The 16,808-nt window shown below is 48.6% G+C and overlaps 1 protein-coding gene across 5 annotated transcripts; it reads right to left on the reverse strand.

The window, feature by feature from the left end:
• Positions 1 to 560: 560 nt before the first annotated feature.
• HPS1 (HPS1 biogenesis of lysosomal organelles complex 3 subunit 1) lies at positions 561 to 16,808 on the reverse strand. 5 transcript variants are annotated; one of them, XM_083505784.1, is made up of 19 exons: positions 16,420 to 16,808; positions 15,103 to 15,219; positions 14,515 to 14,652; positions 13,574 to 13,716; positions 12,262 to 12,370; positions 11,489 to 11,649; positions 11,151 to 11,253; positions 9,794 to 9,886; positions 9,423 to 9,492; positions 8,950 to 9,017; positions 7,300 to 7,467; positions 7,043 to 7,222; positions 6,683 to 6,750; positions 4,976 to 5,101; positions 4,298 to 4,363; positions 3,478 to 3,622; positions 3,150 to 3,263; positions 2,700 to 2,782; positions 561 to 2,046 (listed from the first exon to the last, which is right to left on the reverse strand). In XM_083505784.1, the coding sequence occupies exons 2-19, from the start codon at positions 15,217 to 15,219 to the stop codon at positions 1,884 to 1,886; spliced, it is 2,115 nt and encodes a 704-aa protein (XP_083361910.1). In that variant the 5' UTR covers positions 16,420 to 16,808; the 3' UTR covers positions 561 to 1,883. The 5 variants fall into 5 exon arrangements, with proteins under 5 accessions (XP_083361910.1, XP_083361909.1, XP_083361913.1 ...); XM_083505783.1 differs by having other exon boundaries at positions 3,478 to 3,617; positions 4,293 to 4,363; positions 11,139 to 11,253; positions 16,420 to 16,775; XM_083505787.1 differs by lacking the exons at positions 8,950 to 9,017; positions 9,423 to 9,492 and having other exon boundaries at positions 16,420 to 16,775.

Genomic DNA, 16,808 nt, shown 5'->3' on the forward strand with positions numbered 1-16,808 from the left:
TTAATTTTTAAACAGATTGGTTTCCATCTGAAGGAGGAAATGGCAATGTAGAAAGGCACAGCTTTATACTGTTTGTCACTCTTTTCAGCCTAGAAAACCAATCTTTGATGAAATGGAAGCATACTTTTGATTATTTCACAAGTGGGACCTGCAGCAAAACATTGTGCCCGATTCAGGGTTCCAAGTAGACAGCCATGCCCCAAATCCATGGTACCCCATTCCACCTCCCCTCTTTCCCACTTTACACTTTTAACCCCCACCTTGTAACAAAATAGCAGCACTGTGCGGTCACCAAGTATGCTCGGTCCTCATTTGGCTGTTGTTGGTCTTGCCTGCCCATTTTAACAGTTTTTGTTTCTGAAGACTTTTTAGTATTTCATTCAATGCTTGGAGTTTCTCAGAGCCTCTTGGCACACATGGATGGTATCTTTTTTGCTAAACAAACACCCGCACTTGGATTAGGAGTCCACTATTAGTATATATAGAACCTTTAATAAAAGTCTGATGCTGAGGTCCTCTTTGCTCTATGCCCATCATCCTTGGAAGAACAGCAGCCAACCTTTTCCTGACAAATGCTTTATTCCTCTGAAAGCTATCCTCAGAAGAAGAGGATATAAATAGTAGACAAAATGAATAAATAGTTGCACAGCAGGCAGAAATTCAGCAAGCACAGCCCTCCCTTCCTTTTATTGCCATCCCATTTGGAAAATCTGTCCACCGTGTAGCTGTTACGAACACAGGGCTTGCTTAGAGGAAAAGGTGGCAACCTCAGCTGGGAGTTCAGCAGTATAAATACTGTCTCAAACAAGAGCTTTATGGCAACTGATCAACAACCCCAGTCTAGTGAAGGGGAACCTGTGGCTACGACTGCCCACCATCTCTGACAGTTGGCAGAGTCTGATGGAGCCCAACAATGTCTGCAAGGCAGCATGGTTCCCCTTCCCTGCCCTAGTCCAACCTCCTGTTTCTTTGTTTCCTAACAGCAGAGCTTGCTCTGAAGTTATTCATGAGTCTGAGTCACTATTCAGAAAGCACTGCAATAAGGACACAGTCTTTCATAAAGCTTTGTAATGTAGATTATATTGGGTATTTTCATACCCCACCCCATTATTCTCCTTTGCAACATTTTATAAGAAATCATAATTCCTCACAGACATAAAAGCTCTCCTTTTTGCCACTGAATTTGTATTGTATGTGGGACATGAATATCGCAAAAGAGAAAAATAGTGACCTAGGGGTAACATTTATTTTAAGACAGCTAATACAGTTCATTTATAAAACGTTTAGCTTACTCCAGTTTCCTAAACATACAATTAAAAATGCTACCAGAGTTTGTAGCAAACTTGCATACCAATTGCAAGAGAGATTTCTGTCCTACAACCCTGCACTGCAGACAGTCAATGGTTTTGTTTTGGTATGCAAGATACTTTCAGTTAAAGGTTTATTTGTGTTTATTCATCTCCCTCTTTCCAGGGGCTGCTTCCTTGAAAGGGACACTTTGCATTTATCTGTGCTGTGGGAAAGCATCTCACACCCTCCAAACCAAACTTCCATCTCAGAAGTACAAGTGCAGGGTTTAATTTGCTGATTAACTCTCCATCTTTTATGTTAGATCACACATTTCTGAAGGCACTCAAGCCTACAGAATTGTTCAGCTGAAACCTGTCACTTTTAATATGGGGAGGGTTAAATGCAGTTGGGTCTCCTCACACTTTTCCTTCTCCACTATGGGAAGATGAGATTCCCCAATGGCAACAAAAACAAACTTCCAACAGCGGAGCAGGTTTGATGATGTACCAGGCACCAGGTTTGAGAGCCCATTCTCAAAAACCCTTCCACAAGTGATGGTCTCTAGCATGGCGCTGAGGCAGCAAATGAAACCCCTAGAGCAAGGGGATGCGGGTTGGCTCCCAAAGTCGCCGGGCCAAGTCACACGCCTGCTGGATCACAAACTCAGTTGGCACAACACCCAGGTGGATGGTGAGGAGTTCATAGCACTTCACCACTTCGTTCGCATGGGTCCTGCTGCAGTAACGGAGCAGCTTCCTGGAGGGGAGAGACGGTGGTCAGGAAATGGGGAGGAGGCAGGGCTGCTGGGACAAGGAGGATTCCAAACAGCTTCCCCAGCCCAGCCAGCAGAGGATGCACAGCTAAACTAGAGACAGGATGGGGAACAGCTGAAGCCCATTCATGTAATCCAAGGCAAGCTGAAGGCTTGTGTTGCTCCTCCCTGGCTTATATGGAGCTTCCAACTCCCCACCAACCTCAGCCAGCAGTACCAATAGTCAAAGGATGATGGGATTTGTAGTGCCAATATCATCCGAAGTGTCACAGGTTTTCCACCCTCAGCTTAGGAAATCTCAAAACATGGGATGATGAGGATAAATAATATTCCCACCCACCCTTTCCCGTCCCAGGGCAAGTAAGAACATTAAAAACAATTTAATTTAAAACAACTTACAGGCTCAGAAATAAGGCAGTTCATAAAAATATACTATACTATATGCAATAGAAATTCCCATGAGATTGTAGGCAGCACTCTGTAGAATTGTATACAGGTGCCAGGATGAGGAAGAGGCTGGGTGATGGACCAAGCTGTAAAAGGACTGCCCTTCTCCAACCTGGATCTTCTGGCTGAAGTCTCCCTCCAAGCCCTTCGTGTATCCAATAGTATCTGGGGCATTGGAATCCTTGCTCACCTGTAATAGTCGCCGGCCAATGTCCCAATGGGGGCTGAATCATCTGAAAGCACTGGCACTTCCGTAACCTCCAGCCTGTAACCCTGCAGGGGCGTGGCAGCAGAAAGGAGAGGTCAGGGACAGGACAGGAGCTTAGGGACCACTGCAGGCATTCTTAGGCTATGTAGAGGCAAATGTCTTCAGCCCATACTATCCACACCATAGCAGAGGACACAGTTTATGCACCATGTCAATACCCTATCCTTCTTCCTGAATGCATCATTTGTAGCCTCAAATCAGCTCTGAACAAGTTAGGATGACTGACTGCAGCTGAATGATCATTTGGTGCTGGGATTCTTACATCCAGAGTAAGCGCTCAGGACAGGGCATCACCTCAACGTCTTAGGAAGTTGCAGGAGATCTCTGCATCCCAAGCCCACCCACCCTCTCCCCCAAAGCTCCTGCACCTACCATCTCATTCTCAAACCAAAGAAAGTAGGTGCAATAGTAGTCTCCGTCCCGGACTGTCACTGTGGTATAGCCCTTCTGCAAGTAGCTTCTCGCTAGCGCCACCAAGGACCACACCTGGGGAGGAAGAGACAGGGAAGACAAAGAGAAACCCGGCACCCCAAGACCTCCCTTTCTGAGCCCCGAATCACCATTTTAAAATTCTTGCTCTCTCCAACTCCCATCACGTGCTCATGTTACCGGGAGACCGCCTGTCTCTTGCTGCACCGAAAACTTTGCAGGCAAGAAAGGAGCAGGAGCTGGGGCTCTTGCATAGGCTGAGGAGATTTACCTTCTGCTTGATGAAGGCAGGCAAAGGCCCCTTGCCTAGCTCTGAAGCAGAGTCCTCTGCAGCACCAAGGGATGGAGCCACCATCTGCCCCACTGTGCGGTCCACGTAGATGAAGTGCACCAGCCCTGGGAATTCCTCCAGATATGTGGATGGCAGCCAGTTAAGGGCCTGTGGCTGGGGAGAAGGCAGCTGCCCCTCTCGACTTGGGTGCCTGCCCCACTAGGATCCTCCCCACAAAAACCTCTCAAGGAACAGGGATGGGGTTCTTGACCCAAGTGAGGGATGGAAATCCTTCAACATCCCACCCCCCACCTCTAGACCTTAATGTTTGTCCAAGGACAGTGTACTTTCCTGGTACAACCTGAGAACTTTCGCCAGCCTGTTCCCAACACCTGTGGAGCCCAGGAAAGAACGAACCTCAACATTCACCTGCTCCAGCTCTGTGCCCAAGACACAGAATCATAGAATTGGAAGGGACCGTGAGGGTCAACTAGTCCAACCCCCTGCAATAAAAGAATATTTTGCCCACGGTGTGGCTCATACCTATGACCCTGAGACTAAGAGTCTCAGATTCTACCAGCTGGGATACAGGAAATGACCCAGGTGAGGGTGGGAGCGGAGTTTCTTGTCCCAAAGGTTGCTATGCAAAGTGGGAGCAGTACTCTCCCACTAGACCAGGGTATCTTCAGCCAGGGAGGGGGGAATACTTCACAATCACTTCTCTAGGAAGCTCTCCTCCTCCTGGTTTTGGTTGGGGATGCTCAGAAGTCCTCCGGGAGAAAAGAAGTGAACGGGACCGGGGGAAAGCATGGAAGGATATGACACTATGGTAACATTGCGCTTGCTCTTCACCAGCAGGAAATCTCTCCAGTCTTGCAGCTTGTCCCTGCCAACAAAAAGGAACTGGAAATAATAAGCTACAAGGGCCAAGAGCTTGGTGCACATGTTGCCTTCCTGCCCTCGCAGCAAGTGGTGCTTGTCTTCGGAGCCAGAGTTTCCAGTCTCACCTTGGGGGGGAAAGACAGCAAGCCTTTCAATTCCCCAATGTTCCTTCCTTAGTTGGCCACTATCATGGGGAGAAGCAGGCACTAGACCCAAAAGTGCACGGGGTAAGAAGAGATGGGTATTCAGGAGAAGGGTCCAAGTAGCTTCTCAGCAGCCGCTATAAGGAGTGGAGCATGACTGGGGTGTACCAGCTTCTCCTGGACAGAACTGAATGGATATAAGAGTGGAAGAGAGCTGTGCTCAAGGGAACTTCAGGGTGACCTTCCAGCAACGTCCCTCAATGTCGGGTCTCCAAATGTTGTTGGACTACAACTCCCATCATCCACGGCTAAGCTGGCCAAGGATGATGGGAGCTGTAGTCCAACAACAACAGACCAATACTGCCTTACGGGATATCCAGCATGAGGTGCAAACTCTCAAATGCGTACAAGTTCAGATATGCCACCGCCACCCTTTCCCATGTGGTTTTGCCACTGCGCTCCATCCCACTCACCGCGTCAGCTGCTGCACCTGGTCCAGCAAGTTCTGCGGCAAGCCCTGCGTCCCAGAGGATCCAAGAAAGAGCTGCCGATACACGGCACACAGCTGCCTCCGGATGCGGCAGAAGGCCTGCAGAAGCCTGCGCCAAAGAGAGATCAGTGTGCCTCTGAAGCAGCGGGGGAACTTGTTTCAGATTGAGGGCCACATTCCCTTCCCAGGGGCCACATGGCAGGAGTGATGGTGGGGCCAGAGGCAAAAGAGGCCAGAGCAACAAATGCAAAATTTACCTCTGTACAGAAAGGCCAGTTTTCACACCCACCTCTGCCCCCCATCCAGGCAAGCCAGAAGCATTATCTGAATTTTGTCACCTATGAAGGGCATTCAGGATCAACCCCCATGTCCCTTTTTTGTGCGTTCACGATTATTTGTGCACATTATGCTATTGGTGTGTGTGTCACATGGCTTCATTTCCAGTGAGTGCAGATTCCACAGATTCCTGCTGAAATCCTGCAACATTTCGAAACACAGATGTTCTGGAGTTTGGTTACCCCCTCCCTTTTGTTGTGCTACAGCTGTTAACGTGATAGCATTAGGGAAGCACTGCAGAACAAACTCACCACTAATGCACTAGGACTGCTGTCAAGAACATGTTGCAGGACACGCCCACCACAGAACACCTGTCTAAAGGGAGTATTCTGCAACAGTCATGCAGAGAAAATTGCTTCTTTTAAGAAGAAAGCAGTAGGAATGGCCCCAGAGTTCAAACTGTGTTTCATTTGTACGCAGTCTCTGTCAATACATCATCTTCGTTAATCTACAGAGGTTAACTTGGTATTGTTAACGTTTTCCCCAAGCTGCAAGAACTGTTAAATCCATTCAGCTGGTAACTCCATTAGTGTCCCAGGTACAAATCAATAGGTGAAAAGACCAGACTGGTCCTTTCGGCCATTTCTCCCCCACTCTATTCAATCGAAATCTTTTCCTCTTCCCCTGTCCCTCCAGCCCCTTTTCCAAATGCACGCCAAATCTTCCCCCTTCAGCTACCAGCCAGGCCTCCTTTGGCCCCTGCTGAAGTTTGAACTCAGCACACGATAGTCTATTGCATGTCTGGAAGGAGGAGGAGGGCTTGAACCCAAGCCTTCTCCCTCATGCGCTCTTCACTATGTGCAGAGGAAGCTTTGCTTGATTGTGCACACACAGGGGAGCTTCAAACACACATTTGTAAGTGGTACAGTCCCAGGAGTGCTATACAACGGTTTGTTCTGTAAATTGGTTCCTATTTTTACCTCGTATGTTTTGCTCTTCCAGATTTGTCTGCAACCGTGTCTCGCAGCTGTTGAAAGAGAATTGCTGCGGCATGCATGCACGCACACACCCCACAAATCAAAATATGACAGCAAAGGAGTCTGTTCATTGCTCAGAACCAGCAAGACCAGGAACGTTCTCCTTTCCTCACAGCATGTCCAGCCAGGTGCTTCCTTGTCCCAGGACTACAACACTCACAGTCCAAAGAGCCCCATAGACCTCCATTCATCCTTTTCATCACTACATTTGCATCCGTGAAGGGACCACGCATGGCTGCATCACTGCCACCTTTCCATTTTATCCTCAGATGAGGCCAAGGTATAGTAACTGGTCCCCAGGATGCCACCCCCAAAATCCTATCCCAACCCTGTATTCTAATCTCCCTCACTTCAGCCCAGCCCGACCAGTAACTCACTCGCAGGAACTCCCAGTCTCGTTCCGAGAGAAAGCTCTGTTCTTGAATTCCAGCCAGGTATTCTGCAACTGAGAGAGAGAGAGAGAGAGAGAGAGAGAGAGAGAGAGAGAGAGATGTGCTCCTAGGTGCAGCATCATTTCATCTCTTTGCAGGGTCTGCTCTTACCCAGCAATTCTATTGTCTTTCCTACTCCTGTAAATGGGAACTCACCCATAGCTCAGGCCTGTTCATGCCTGCCCAGCTCTGCCCCACTAGACACTACATCACTCAGCCCCTCTTAGCAGTGTGTTCTGGGAACGGGTGCTCAACTCCAGCACCCTTGTGCCTGGGCAGCTCCTATGTAAATTGGCCAAATCTCACCTGTGGCTCTTGCCCACCCAACCTCCTGACAAAGTTGTCCATCCGATGCCGGAGTTCGACGAGGACCGGCTGAGAGCGCAGGTGAGGCCTGATCTCCTGCCCATCTTTCAGCTTCTTCTCCAGCACCAGAAATCCATCCAGCAGCTGGTAGATGGAATGTGCCACGTGGGAACTGGGGCTCTGAGAGGCAGAGGGGACATTCAGTGAGATCCAGGCAGGCTGAGTGTCATAAACACTGCTTAGGAGAGCTGGCTCACCTTAGTGAGGAGCACCAGCGAGATTCCTGGCCAGAGAGGCAGGCAGTACATCATGTGGGGCATCATGGGGCAGTAGCCTTCCTTCAAGTTGGCGTCCAGGAAAATTCTCCGCGGATTGGTAGCCTCTGGCGCTGGAGGCGCCAGAAACTGCAGCGAATCCTCAGCCATCTGGGGAAAAGATTAGCATGCCGTTGTCACAGAATTGGGATCTGTCTGACCGGACATAAGAGCATTCTTGGGTGAAGTGTCTCAAGGACTCCTGTTTCGCCACAATTTTAGGAACTAAACGGCTGCTCCTTTAACAGGAAAGTGAAGCAATAGCTCCATCTAGTGCCAATTCTAGGAAACAAGCAGAGCAACTCAATTCCACAGGCGAAGGAAGTGGAGAGGGAAACGGAGCTCAGAAGAAAGGAGGCCTCCAGAGTCAAGTTAGTCCACCCCCCCACCTCACCCTCCACCATCCTTTAAGCCAAGGCAGGACAGCGCCCCACCTAGTTTAAAGCAGGGGCGAGGAAACCTGTGGCCTTCCAGATGTCCTTGGACTTCCACTCCCCATCAGCCCCAGTCAGCACAGCCATTTGTCTATATCCCAACACCTGGAGGGTCACATGCTTACAGTCCTGGGCTCAAAGAACATGCAGCCTCAGAGCCCAATTCCATTCCTCCTTGCCCCCAACCACCACCAGCATCCCTTCAGCTGGAAGGGAAGAGTCCCCTTCACTGCTGATGGGATCTTGGCTGAGGTAGGGAGTGGGATTAGGGACTACAGGCATGAAAAACAGGACATGCCTAGCTCCCAATCCCGGTTGGCTAACTGCTCCCATCCGCATGCTACTGGTAACTGTGGGGCAGTACGAATGCACAGACCTGTTCCCCTGCCAGTTTTTCCCATCTGCATTTTTTTGGGGTGGGGAAGAGGGCAACTGAGGGGATGCTGTTCCAACCCTTTCCCTGCAAGGCCGGGAGATCTCTAAAGGCTCTCTTGCCCATTCTTCTCCCCTCATTTAAGCCCCAAGGTCATCCACGCACAGACACCCTGGTCTGCCAGCATAGGGAATGTTAACTTCACTACAATGTGCTTCGGTGAGCTTTATATGCAATCTTAATGACACCACGAAGGTTGCATTTATGGTATGTTAATGGTTCAGGTGGTGGGGAAGGTTGTCCCAGATTTCACAGTACTGGGAAGTATAGAAAGTATAGAAACATCTAAGTATACAGAAAGAAAGCAACACCTCTATCAAGCAAACTGGGAAATGTGATCATAAGGGATCCCTAATGCCTGCTGCCCTAAAATCCTTGTGGAATGGATCCTCTTTGTCCAGCTTTCATTATCGGAGTTTCTTTGTTGCCGTTTCTCATCACATGTGGTGCTTTGCACCATTCTGAGAAAGCTGCTTCCGTTCATTTCCCCATTTGTGGGGGACATAACCACAAGCTGCAAGGCTGACGATCACAAAAAGCTATGCGGGTGGTGAAAAAAACTGATCATATGATTTGGCTACAAGAGAAGTACAGGTGGCCAAAAACAAAAGAAAACAAAAAAACCCCAGACAGACCCAGAAGAGAATGTAAAGTGGAAATGGAGAGAGCAGAAAGGGAGGCCCAGCAGAAAAATCCAGAGCTGTGATCCCAAGCCCAAGCACATACCTGGATGTCAGCAGAATTCGTCTCCCCCTCACCCTGAAAGTCCACACCATCAGCCCAGGCCGTGCTTCCTTCAGGCAACAGAGAGAAGAGACACCAGATACCCCCAGCACCACAGGTGGGAACAGTTAAGGTGGCTGCCAACAGCAACTAACAAAAGACTCAGAACATCATTTTGATCCAGGTACCTCCTAGCTGGGGCAGCACCTACGCTTAACCCCATCCCTTGGCAGGCGCTATAGGAAACTGCTTTTAGAGCCACACTTGCACACCTTCTGAGTGTCAGCCAAGCAGTGGGGCAATGCCCCTTTCCAAAACAGGGAGGGGGAAATCAGATTTCCACGCAGTCACCACTCAGTCAAGCCAGCTGACGTGCAAGTCACCCTTTCTTTTTCTTTGCATTCTGACAGCTCTCCCCACATCTACAGGAGACCACAGTCGCTTCTCATACTCCTCCGCACTGACCCCAAACTCACCTGTGCTCTGTTGGCTAGGGGAAGCCTTGGGGGTGTAGAACTCCTCGGGCATAGAGAGATCATCTGCTACCTGAGGGAGGGCGTAAGGGAGGGTGTGGGAGGGAACAGACTCAGCACGAGCCCAGGATGGCTCCCTCCCCATCTGCCAAAATAGGTTCCACCATGGGATCCCAGAAGGACAATGATGGGGGTTTCACCATTCCTAGCAAATAATGAATCGCATATCATTTGCCACAGCAACATCCTAGTCCCCCCTGCTTCCCTCAGGTTTTAAAGCTAAGCCTACAACCCAACTCCTGATCAACCACAAATTGCAAGGACCCAGGGTTGGGCCTTTGGGATGGGAGGCCCAAAGCCCGGCTGATACTTACCTGTTCTTGGGAAGATGCATGGGGACAAGGGCTGTTCATTGGGATGTTTTCACTGCTATGGAGCCTCTGGAGACTTGGCTCGTCCTCTGAGAACTGAAAGAGACAGGCTTAGCCATCTTTGGACAGCTGCCAAGACTCACCCACCAATGTAGGCCATGTTCCTTCCTGCCCATTTATTAATAAAAATCTTGCCTTTGATAGTGTCTCTATCCTCACAAGGCAGCTTACAGTCTCATTTCTAATACTATGAAATAGCACGTTTCTAATAAAGCAGCACAAAACGTTATCATGAAAAATACTAACATTAAAATAAAATGGCAGCAAACAATTTGCAAACACTGAGCTCCATGAAATTTTACAAATCTGAAATTTTCCAGATCTGAATTGTTTCTTTAAAGAAGTGTTTGAGGACCTCCTACAAATGAACAAGGAACCTGTGCTGATCCATTGTTTTAATTTCCCACAATGCTCTGGACTCAGTGTCAGACCAGAACATTATGGGAAATTAAAGTGGTGGTTAAGAGGCCTATTGAGGCCTTCCTTCAAGGAGCTCAAAGTGGCATATAAGAAACTGGACCAAATTCATTTAGTGGGAATTTGGACCTGGGCCTCTGTGGTCTCTAATGATTAATCCACAATGATTCTCTGTGACATTTAGCTATTCAGGCATCTAGACAGACTTCACACAGCGCAACAGCTCTTAATGAATGTTGCTTTGTTTGATATGATTTATTTATTTTAAAGTTATTGTGACTTTTATATTGGAACAGATTAATTAATGTTTGATGTTTTATTATGTTTTTGTGTTGGAAGCCGCCCAGAGTAGCTGGGGCAACCCAGCCAGATGGGTGGGGTATAAATGCAAATATTACTACTACTATTGCTATTAATCCAGGGTACCCATCCCTGCTCCTGTTTAGATTTAATTAATTTTCATTTAAATATTTTAAGCTTGCCACTTAGGTCATAGCCCTCCCAAGGTGGCTTACACACCAAATATAATATACATTTTTAAAAAACCCATCCAAATGCAAAATCTAGTTACAGTAGCCTGATAAAGCATAGGTCAATACACCCCTCAAAATGCATAAAACACATTTTAAACCTTTTACCAAAGCCTGTAGCCACATCCTAAAAATTCTGCATGAAGGCCTATATTGCAGGGGCAAGTGCAATTCACTTGGAAGACAGCTCTGTGACAGTAAAGTACCACCAAGCTCCCAGAATCTCACTTACGCCCAACTCCACACAGCTCAGTCCAGCTCAAGGTCATTGTCTGAGAAGATCCCAAAGAGGAATCTCCACAAACACAGAGCCCCTTGTATGAATGTGTCTCCTTCCCCACCTGGGCAGGTACCTGGGAGGCTGGCAGCTCCTCAGAAGCGCTGCTGGGATACAGATCTTGCACAATCAGGAGGAGCGTGAGCAAGTCAGCAGGCCGCAGAGAGCTGGCATTCCGGCTAGGAGGCAGGTAAAAGAGAAGAGGTGAAGACACGGCCCATCTGATAGGGGAGCCACATATCGGAAGGTGGGAGGTATCCTTCTAAAGACAACCAGAGGCCCAGGGTGGCCTGGCTGGCACTGAAGCAGAGGTGCGGGGTGCCAAAGGAGGCAACGGGCACAGTGGAAGATGCTGGGCTGGCGTGAGCAGGACGTGGAGGATGAGGAGACTGCAGAAAGGAAGTGGGGGTTTACCTGGAGTAAAAGGCAAGGAGCTTGGTGTGCACAAGCAGGAAGGCATGCACAACTTCGTGCCCAGCACGCTCTGGGCTGCCATTGATGTGCTGCACGACCTGGCGCTCCAGGAATTCAATGCACTGCTCACACAGCTGAGGGTGGATCAGTCGCTCCACGGCCTAAAGAGGGTGGCACAGAGGAACAGGTTTGCAGCACAAGGTCTTCCCTCCCAGCCCTGGGATGTATGGTCCCTTACGCAGAGCCCAGGCAGCAATTATCGTGAGGCACACAACATGAAAAGCCCACTTCCCCAGCTCCATCAGTCTACGCAGATTAAGGACATGCATTACCTGCTACCCACTTCAGGGGGTAGGGAACCCAGGCCTGGGAGGCCCTTTATCTGGCCTCCAGGACTCTTCCAAAAACACACCCCTCCTCATCCTGGGCTTCTTAGGGAGGAAGGGTGGGATATAGATCAAAAATTCAATTTAATACTGATAATGCATCTTGCTTCCCTGGATGCAGAGGTGTTGAGGGTGTGTGTTGTAGTCTCTGGTTTTTGCATGCCTGGAATGTAGCCTAGTAGACAATGGTAAGAGACACAGCCATTGCTCGATGTTCTTTTGCTTCTGGCTCAACGTGTGTGTGTTGGAAAAGGTCCTCATCCCTGTTCTAGGGGGCAACACACACGTATCCTGGCTTGCTCCATCCATCCTAGGCTACCCAGTAGAACAACTGCATCCCTGGCTTCATTCCAACCACCACTTATCGACTGCCCCAGTCCACTTTACCTCCACAGCAAAGCTTTGGTCATCCTGGCGGAGCTGGTGATGGGTCTGAAGGAGGCTCTGAAACAGTCCCCAAATGTGAGCCCGCTGCTCAGAATCCCCTGGGCGCAGCCTACAAAGCAACAACCCACAAAATCAGTGGAGGCCAACGGTTACCTCCAGGGCAGAAATCCTCAAACTTACAGATTGTGTTAAAATTATTTAACGTTACATAAAATGGTGCATAATTGTCGTATTGTATTCAAGTTACTGTGGAGAATGAACACACAGCTGAAGGTTTGTATTTTTCCACTGCAAAAACGGGGTGAGTTAAGTTTTATGTTTTTTTGGGACAGAGTTCCAAAGTGTTTACTTATGTTAATGAAGTAGCCCACACCACTCAGAGTAGTTTTTCAAGTACACCCAGATCTCCCAGAGCATTAATCAAAATGCAGTAAGCTGGAAAAGAGAGAGGACTCTTTTATTTTTTAGCTGAAATGACTGTGTTTTGGCAAAGATTGAGCCTTATACTGCGACCGGTGTATGTAATACTAGAAATGTATAACTGAGACAATGTATCTTTTATTGCTTTTGTAAAGTTTAAACCAGGTTTCTGCAAGTAAGGCTTTAAAACTTATGCAGAGAATTTATTTCTACATAGTCAAATCAAAGAGAACTTTTTCGGGCTACATTCATAATCTTCAGATTGCACCCAGGGCAAAGTCAGCTACCTGCCTGTGGAGCAGAGAGGCCATACAATTCATCTTTCCTTGGTCTTATCTCACCTGTGTAAGCATCCCCAGACATAGGCATTGTTGAGAGATGCACTCAAAACCCCAAACAGATCCTACTTTGCTGTTACTTTTCTGCAAATTATAGGGAAGGCCGGCTCTTCTGCCTCAGGCTCTTTTCATGCGCATATAAACCCTAATTTGCACTATGGTGACATCCCATGCAGCTACTGCTCAGTGTTCCAAGAATACTGCTCTCACATGGGCAAGGTTGTCGCACTAAGGCTTCCCTTTCCTTCATGCACCAGGTGGTTATGTGCCCAGAAGTATGACAGTTCCATACAAACTAGTCTCCCATGCGCCAGCTGTGTGGAACAGCACCAAGGAGAAGCTGCTTTCCTGTGGCTCAGCACACTGGGACTTTAGTGTTACAGGGGCCTAAGAAGACCACATGGAAAGCAGGACCCATATGCTGTGAACGAAACATCCCATCCAGGGATGGAGGAAAACAAGCTCATCACAAGGAAGGAAGGAAGGAAGGAAGGAAGGAAGGAAGGAAGGAAGGAAGGAAGGAAGGAAATCCCTGCTCTGGCACGGTAACTCACTCTCTGCGGAAGAGGTGGCTGTCGAGCGTGACCAGTCCAAAGTGAGCTTCAGCCAGTCTCCTGAGCACGTAGAGCTTACGGCGCAAGTCATCCTCACTCTCGGAGCCATCGCCATTCACAGCAATGTACAGGCACTCACCAAACTGTAGAAGCAGCAAGAGGATTGCTATCTCAGTCATTATAAGGAAGATGAAGACAGATGTAAAATGATCATGGAAATATCTAAAGTCCCCTTTGCTCCAAAAATATTGATGCATTTTGGTGTTTATTTAAATAAAACAGATCTGTGCAATGTCATGTAGTTCGGATGCAATGCCTGATTATTGTCTTCCAAAGCAACTACTCTATTCCGAGCTGAAAAATGGAAAGCATAATGCTGGTTGTCAACAAAAGAGGTTTAACTACACTCTCAAGGCAAATCTAAAAAAAAATGTAGTATAAACAGCAACAACTGGGAAACACTGGCCTGCGAGTGCTCCAAATGGAGAACGGCTTTTACCAAAGGTGTCATGGACTTTGAAGACACCCAAACTCAGGAAAAAAGGGAGAAAATTGCTAAGAGGAAGGCACGTTTGGCAAACCCTCAACATATCAACTCCCGTCTGGAAACCTATGTCCCCACTGTGGAAGGACGTGTGGATCCAGAACTGGCCTCCACAGTCATTTATGGACTCCCTGTTAAGACCGTGTTCATGGAAGACAATCTTACTCAGCTACGAGTGATAGCCAAAGAAAACTACCTCCCTGCCACTGCAGGAACAAAGAAAAAGTGCTTGGATGACATCCACCCACCCCAATTTAAATAATATGGGAGGCCTCATGTAGCTGCATTGGGTAGCCTCCACCCTCCACCGCTAATGAATGTCTCAAGGTGACTTAGTCTGTCAACTACATTCCCATCAACATCTATACATTTCTAAGCACATGGCCCATTCAGTTACCATATGTAACACATAGAGGTGTTTGTCATTTTCAGAGGAGAAGCAAGTGTATGTGTCTCCTAGTTTCTCTAGCAGTGTTGTGCAGGAGATGATCATGGGGGCAAACAATGTGTTGATGCTGTCTTCCAGAGCGGGGGCCTGTGGAAAGAAAAAGAGGGAGAAGCAGCAGTCACTGTGCCCTGCCAAGTCCCGCCACATCCCATGCGCATGTGCATGGACACCCATGGACAGGCCATAACCCAGTTCCCTCCCAGATACATATCTACATATCATATCCATTAGCCATCTAAGAACTTGGGTTTTCTGGGCAGGGTACTGTTGAAAACAATTAAAACATAGCATTCATTTTTTAAATAAATAAAGCAAATACGAAAGCAAAACCAGAACAGGAAAAAATAACCTGATCCTGTTCAGACAAGCCCCAAAGCTTTTATAAGCATACACACTTCCACCTCCAGTACACTTTCCTCCATCACTCCAGGAACTTTGCAGAACATCTTTCTCAAGCGCTGAACACAGTGCCAGCAATGACATTTTGGCCCTGCATCCATTTACTCTGGTCCATTTCCCTCTTCCTTTAAATCTCACCTCACCACCACCTTGATCATGGCCCCCAAAGCGCTGGTGCAGAATCGCCATAAATTCTGGGTCAGCCCAGTAGAACAGGACCTCTGCCACCTCACTAGTAATCAGCACACACTTCATCTGCAAATAAATATATGCATTAATGCTTCACCTAGGCCCCTGGTACAAGGCCCCTCCTTAGCTTCCTGGTCCAAATGTCAACCCAGCTGGTATTCAACTAAAGATTAACACCAGCACAATGGGATTCCCCACCCTGTCTCCAGACCTGCTCTAGAGGACTAGAGGGAACATCAGAACAAATTTAGAGTTAACAGAGGGAGGAGAGTCCATTTTGCTCAACTCAGTCCTATGATGCATTTTCAGTATGCATGTGAATCCGTCCTGCAAAATTCTGACAGTCTGGAGGTGACCTTTCTTGGAGAGTGGGGGAAGGAGGCAGCTGAGGAACACAACATAGGCTTGCAAGCTCATTTGTAAAAGCTGAAGGTTATCACTGCACAGGAGACACTGGAACCATTCCCCACACCAGAGAAATACATGTCCTGGTTTCTTTGCCTTTGACAAACACACCTTGTCTGCCCCTGACAATAGATGAGCTTGGAGGCTTAATTTCCAATAGCGTGCATCTCCCCTACTGCTCACAAACCCACAGGCATCGTTGTGCTATTGGGCAACTGGAACAACTGTGTTTGTATTTAATTCTCTGCAGGTATGAAATGGTAGAATTTTCTTCCCTATTTTGTATTGCATAAAGATATATATAAAAGGGACAAGATGACCATCCAAAAGCACTGAACCAACTTTTTTTTGGCATCCATTTGTCTCCAGAGACAATGGAGGAGTGTGCCTTTGGGGGCAGAGTCAAACCACTGGAGAGTTACAGCGCCTGTTGTGGCTGTAAAATCCCATACAGTAGAGACATGTTTTGTTGCAGATGGGGCGGACTGCAAGCTGAGCAAAACGCAGCGTGTAAAACAAGGGCTGCTGTTGCTTTGGACGGAAAACTGGATTACTTTAGTAGCGGGGCGACGCAAAAGAAAGGAAGCTCTCTTAAGGAATCGTCATGGGCTACCCGGGCCTGATCCAAGCCTCCCTTCCTAATAGCCAGGTGCAACTAAACTAAACCATTTTTCGCCCAAACTTGGGGTGGAAAGAGGAAATTCAGGCAGGTCCACTGTTCGCTGCAAGAAATGGAAGCGGGAGGAAGCGAGGGGGAGGAAGCCCCGTTCACTGCGAAGTGTCAAGATCCTGCGGAGATCGCCCTCCCCGCCCCCCACGGAAGGCGAAGGGGCGCCTCCGGGCCCGCGCCGACAGCCCTACCTTCCCCGCCCCAGAGACCCCCTTGCAGTCAAGTCGCCGGCGAGCAAGGCGGTTCCCGGGAATCAGACGCAGCCGGCGGGAACTGCGCAGACTGCTGGGCTATCCTGTCCCGAAGGGGCTCCACGAAAGCAGCCCCGAGGAAAAGCGCGCGTGACTCCGTCCCAGGGAAACATGTCAGCAGCCGCGGCAACTCCGCCCGGGACGGGGCGGGGCCACGAGCTCCTCCTCCTCTTCCTCCTCCTCCGGGACTGAGTCGAGGCGCCTGGCGAGGCTGCCTTGGAACTTGCTGTCGCCTCACCTGGCGCAGGGGGCGGAGAGGCGCAAACTCAGCCGGAACTAAACTTCTGCGAAGATCTTGGGCGGGTGGCTGCGCCCGCTCAACCAACCAC

The sequence above is a fragment of the Podarcis liolepis genome (assembly GCF_965112155.1).
Source record: "Podarcis liolepis genome assembly, chromosome: 5".
NCBI classification, from domain to species: domain Eukaryota; kingdom Metazoa; phylum Chordata; class Lepidosauria; order Squamata; family Lacertidae; genus Podarcis; species Podarcis liolepis.

What these genes read in the sequence shown, in the direction of transcription:
- HPS1 (XM_083505783.1), bottom strand. Translation starts at nt 15,219, where the DNA reads ATGAAGTGTGTGCTGATTACTAGTGAGGTGGCAGAGGTCCTGTTCTAC. An exon ending in AGCCACCTCTTCCGCAGAGA is followed by an intron (nt 12,371 to 13,573) that starts GTGAGTTACCGT and finishes GTTGCTTTGTAG; the next exon opens with GCTGCGCCCAGGGGATTCTG. An exon ending in CAGGTGCAGCAGCTGACGCG is followed by an intron (nt 4,364 to 4,975) that starts GTGAGTGGGATG and finishes TTTTGTTGGCAG; the next exon opens with GGACAAGCTGCAAGACTGGA.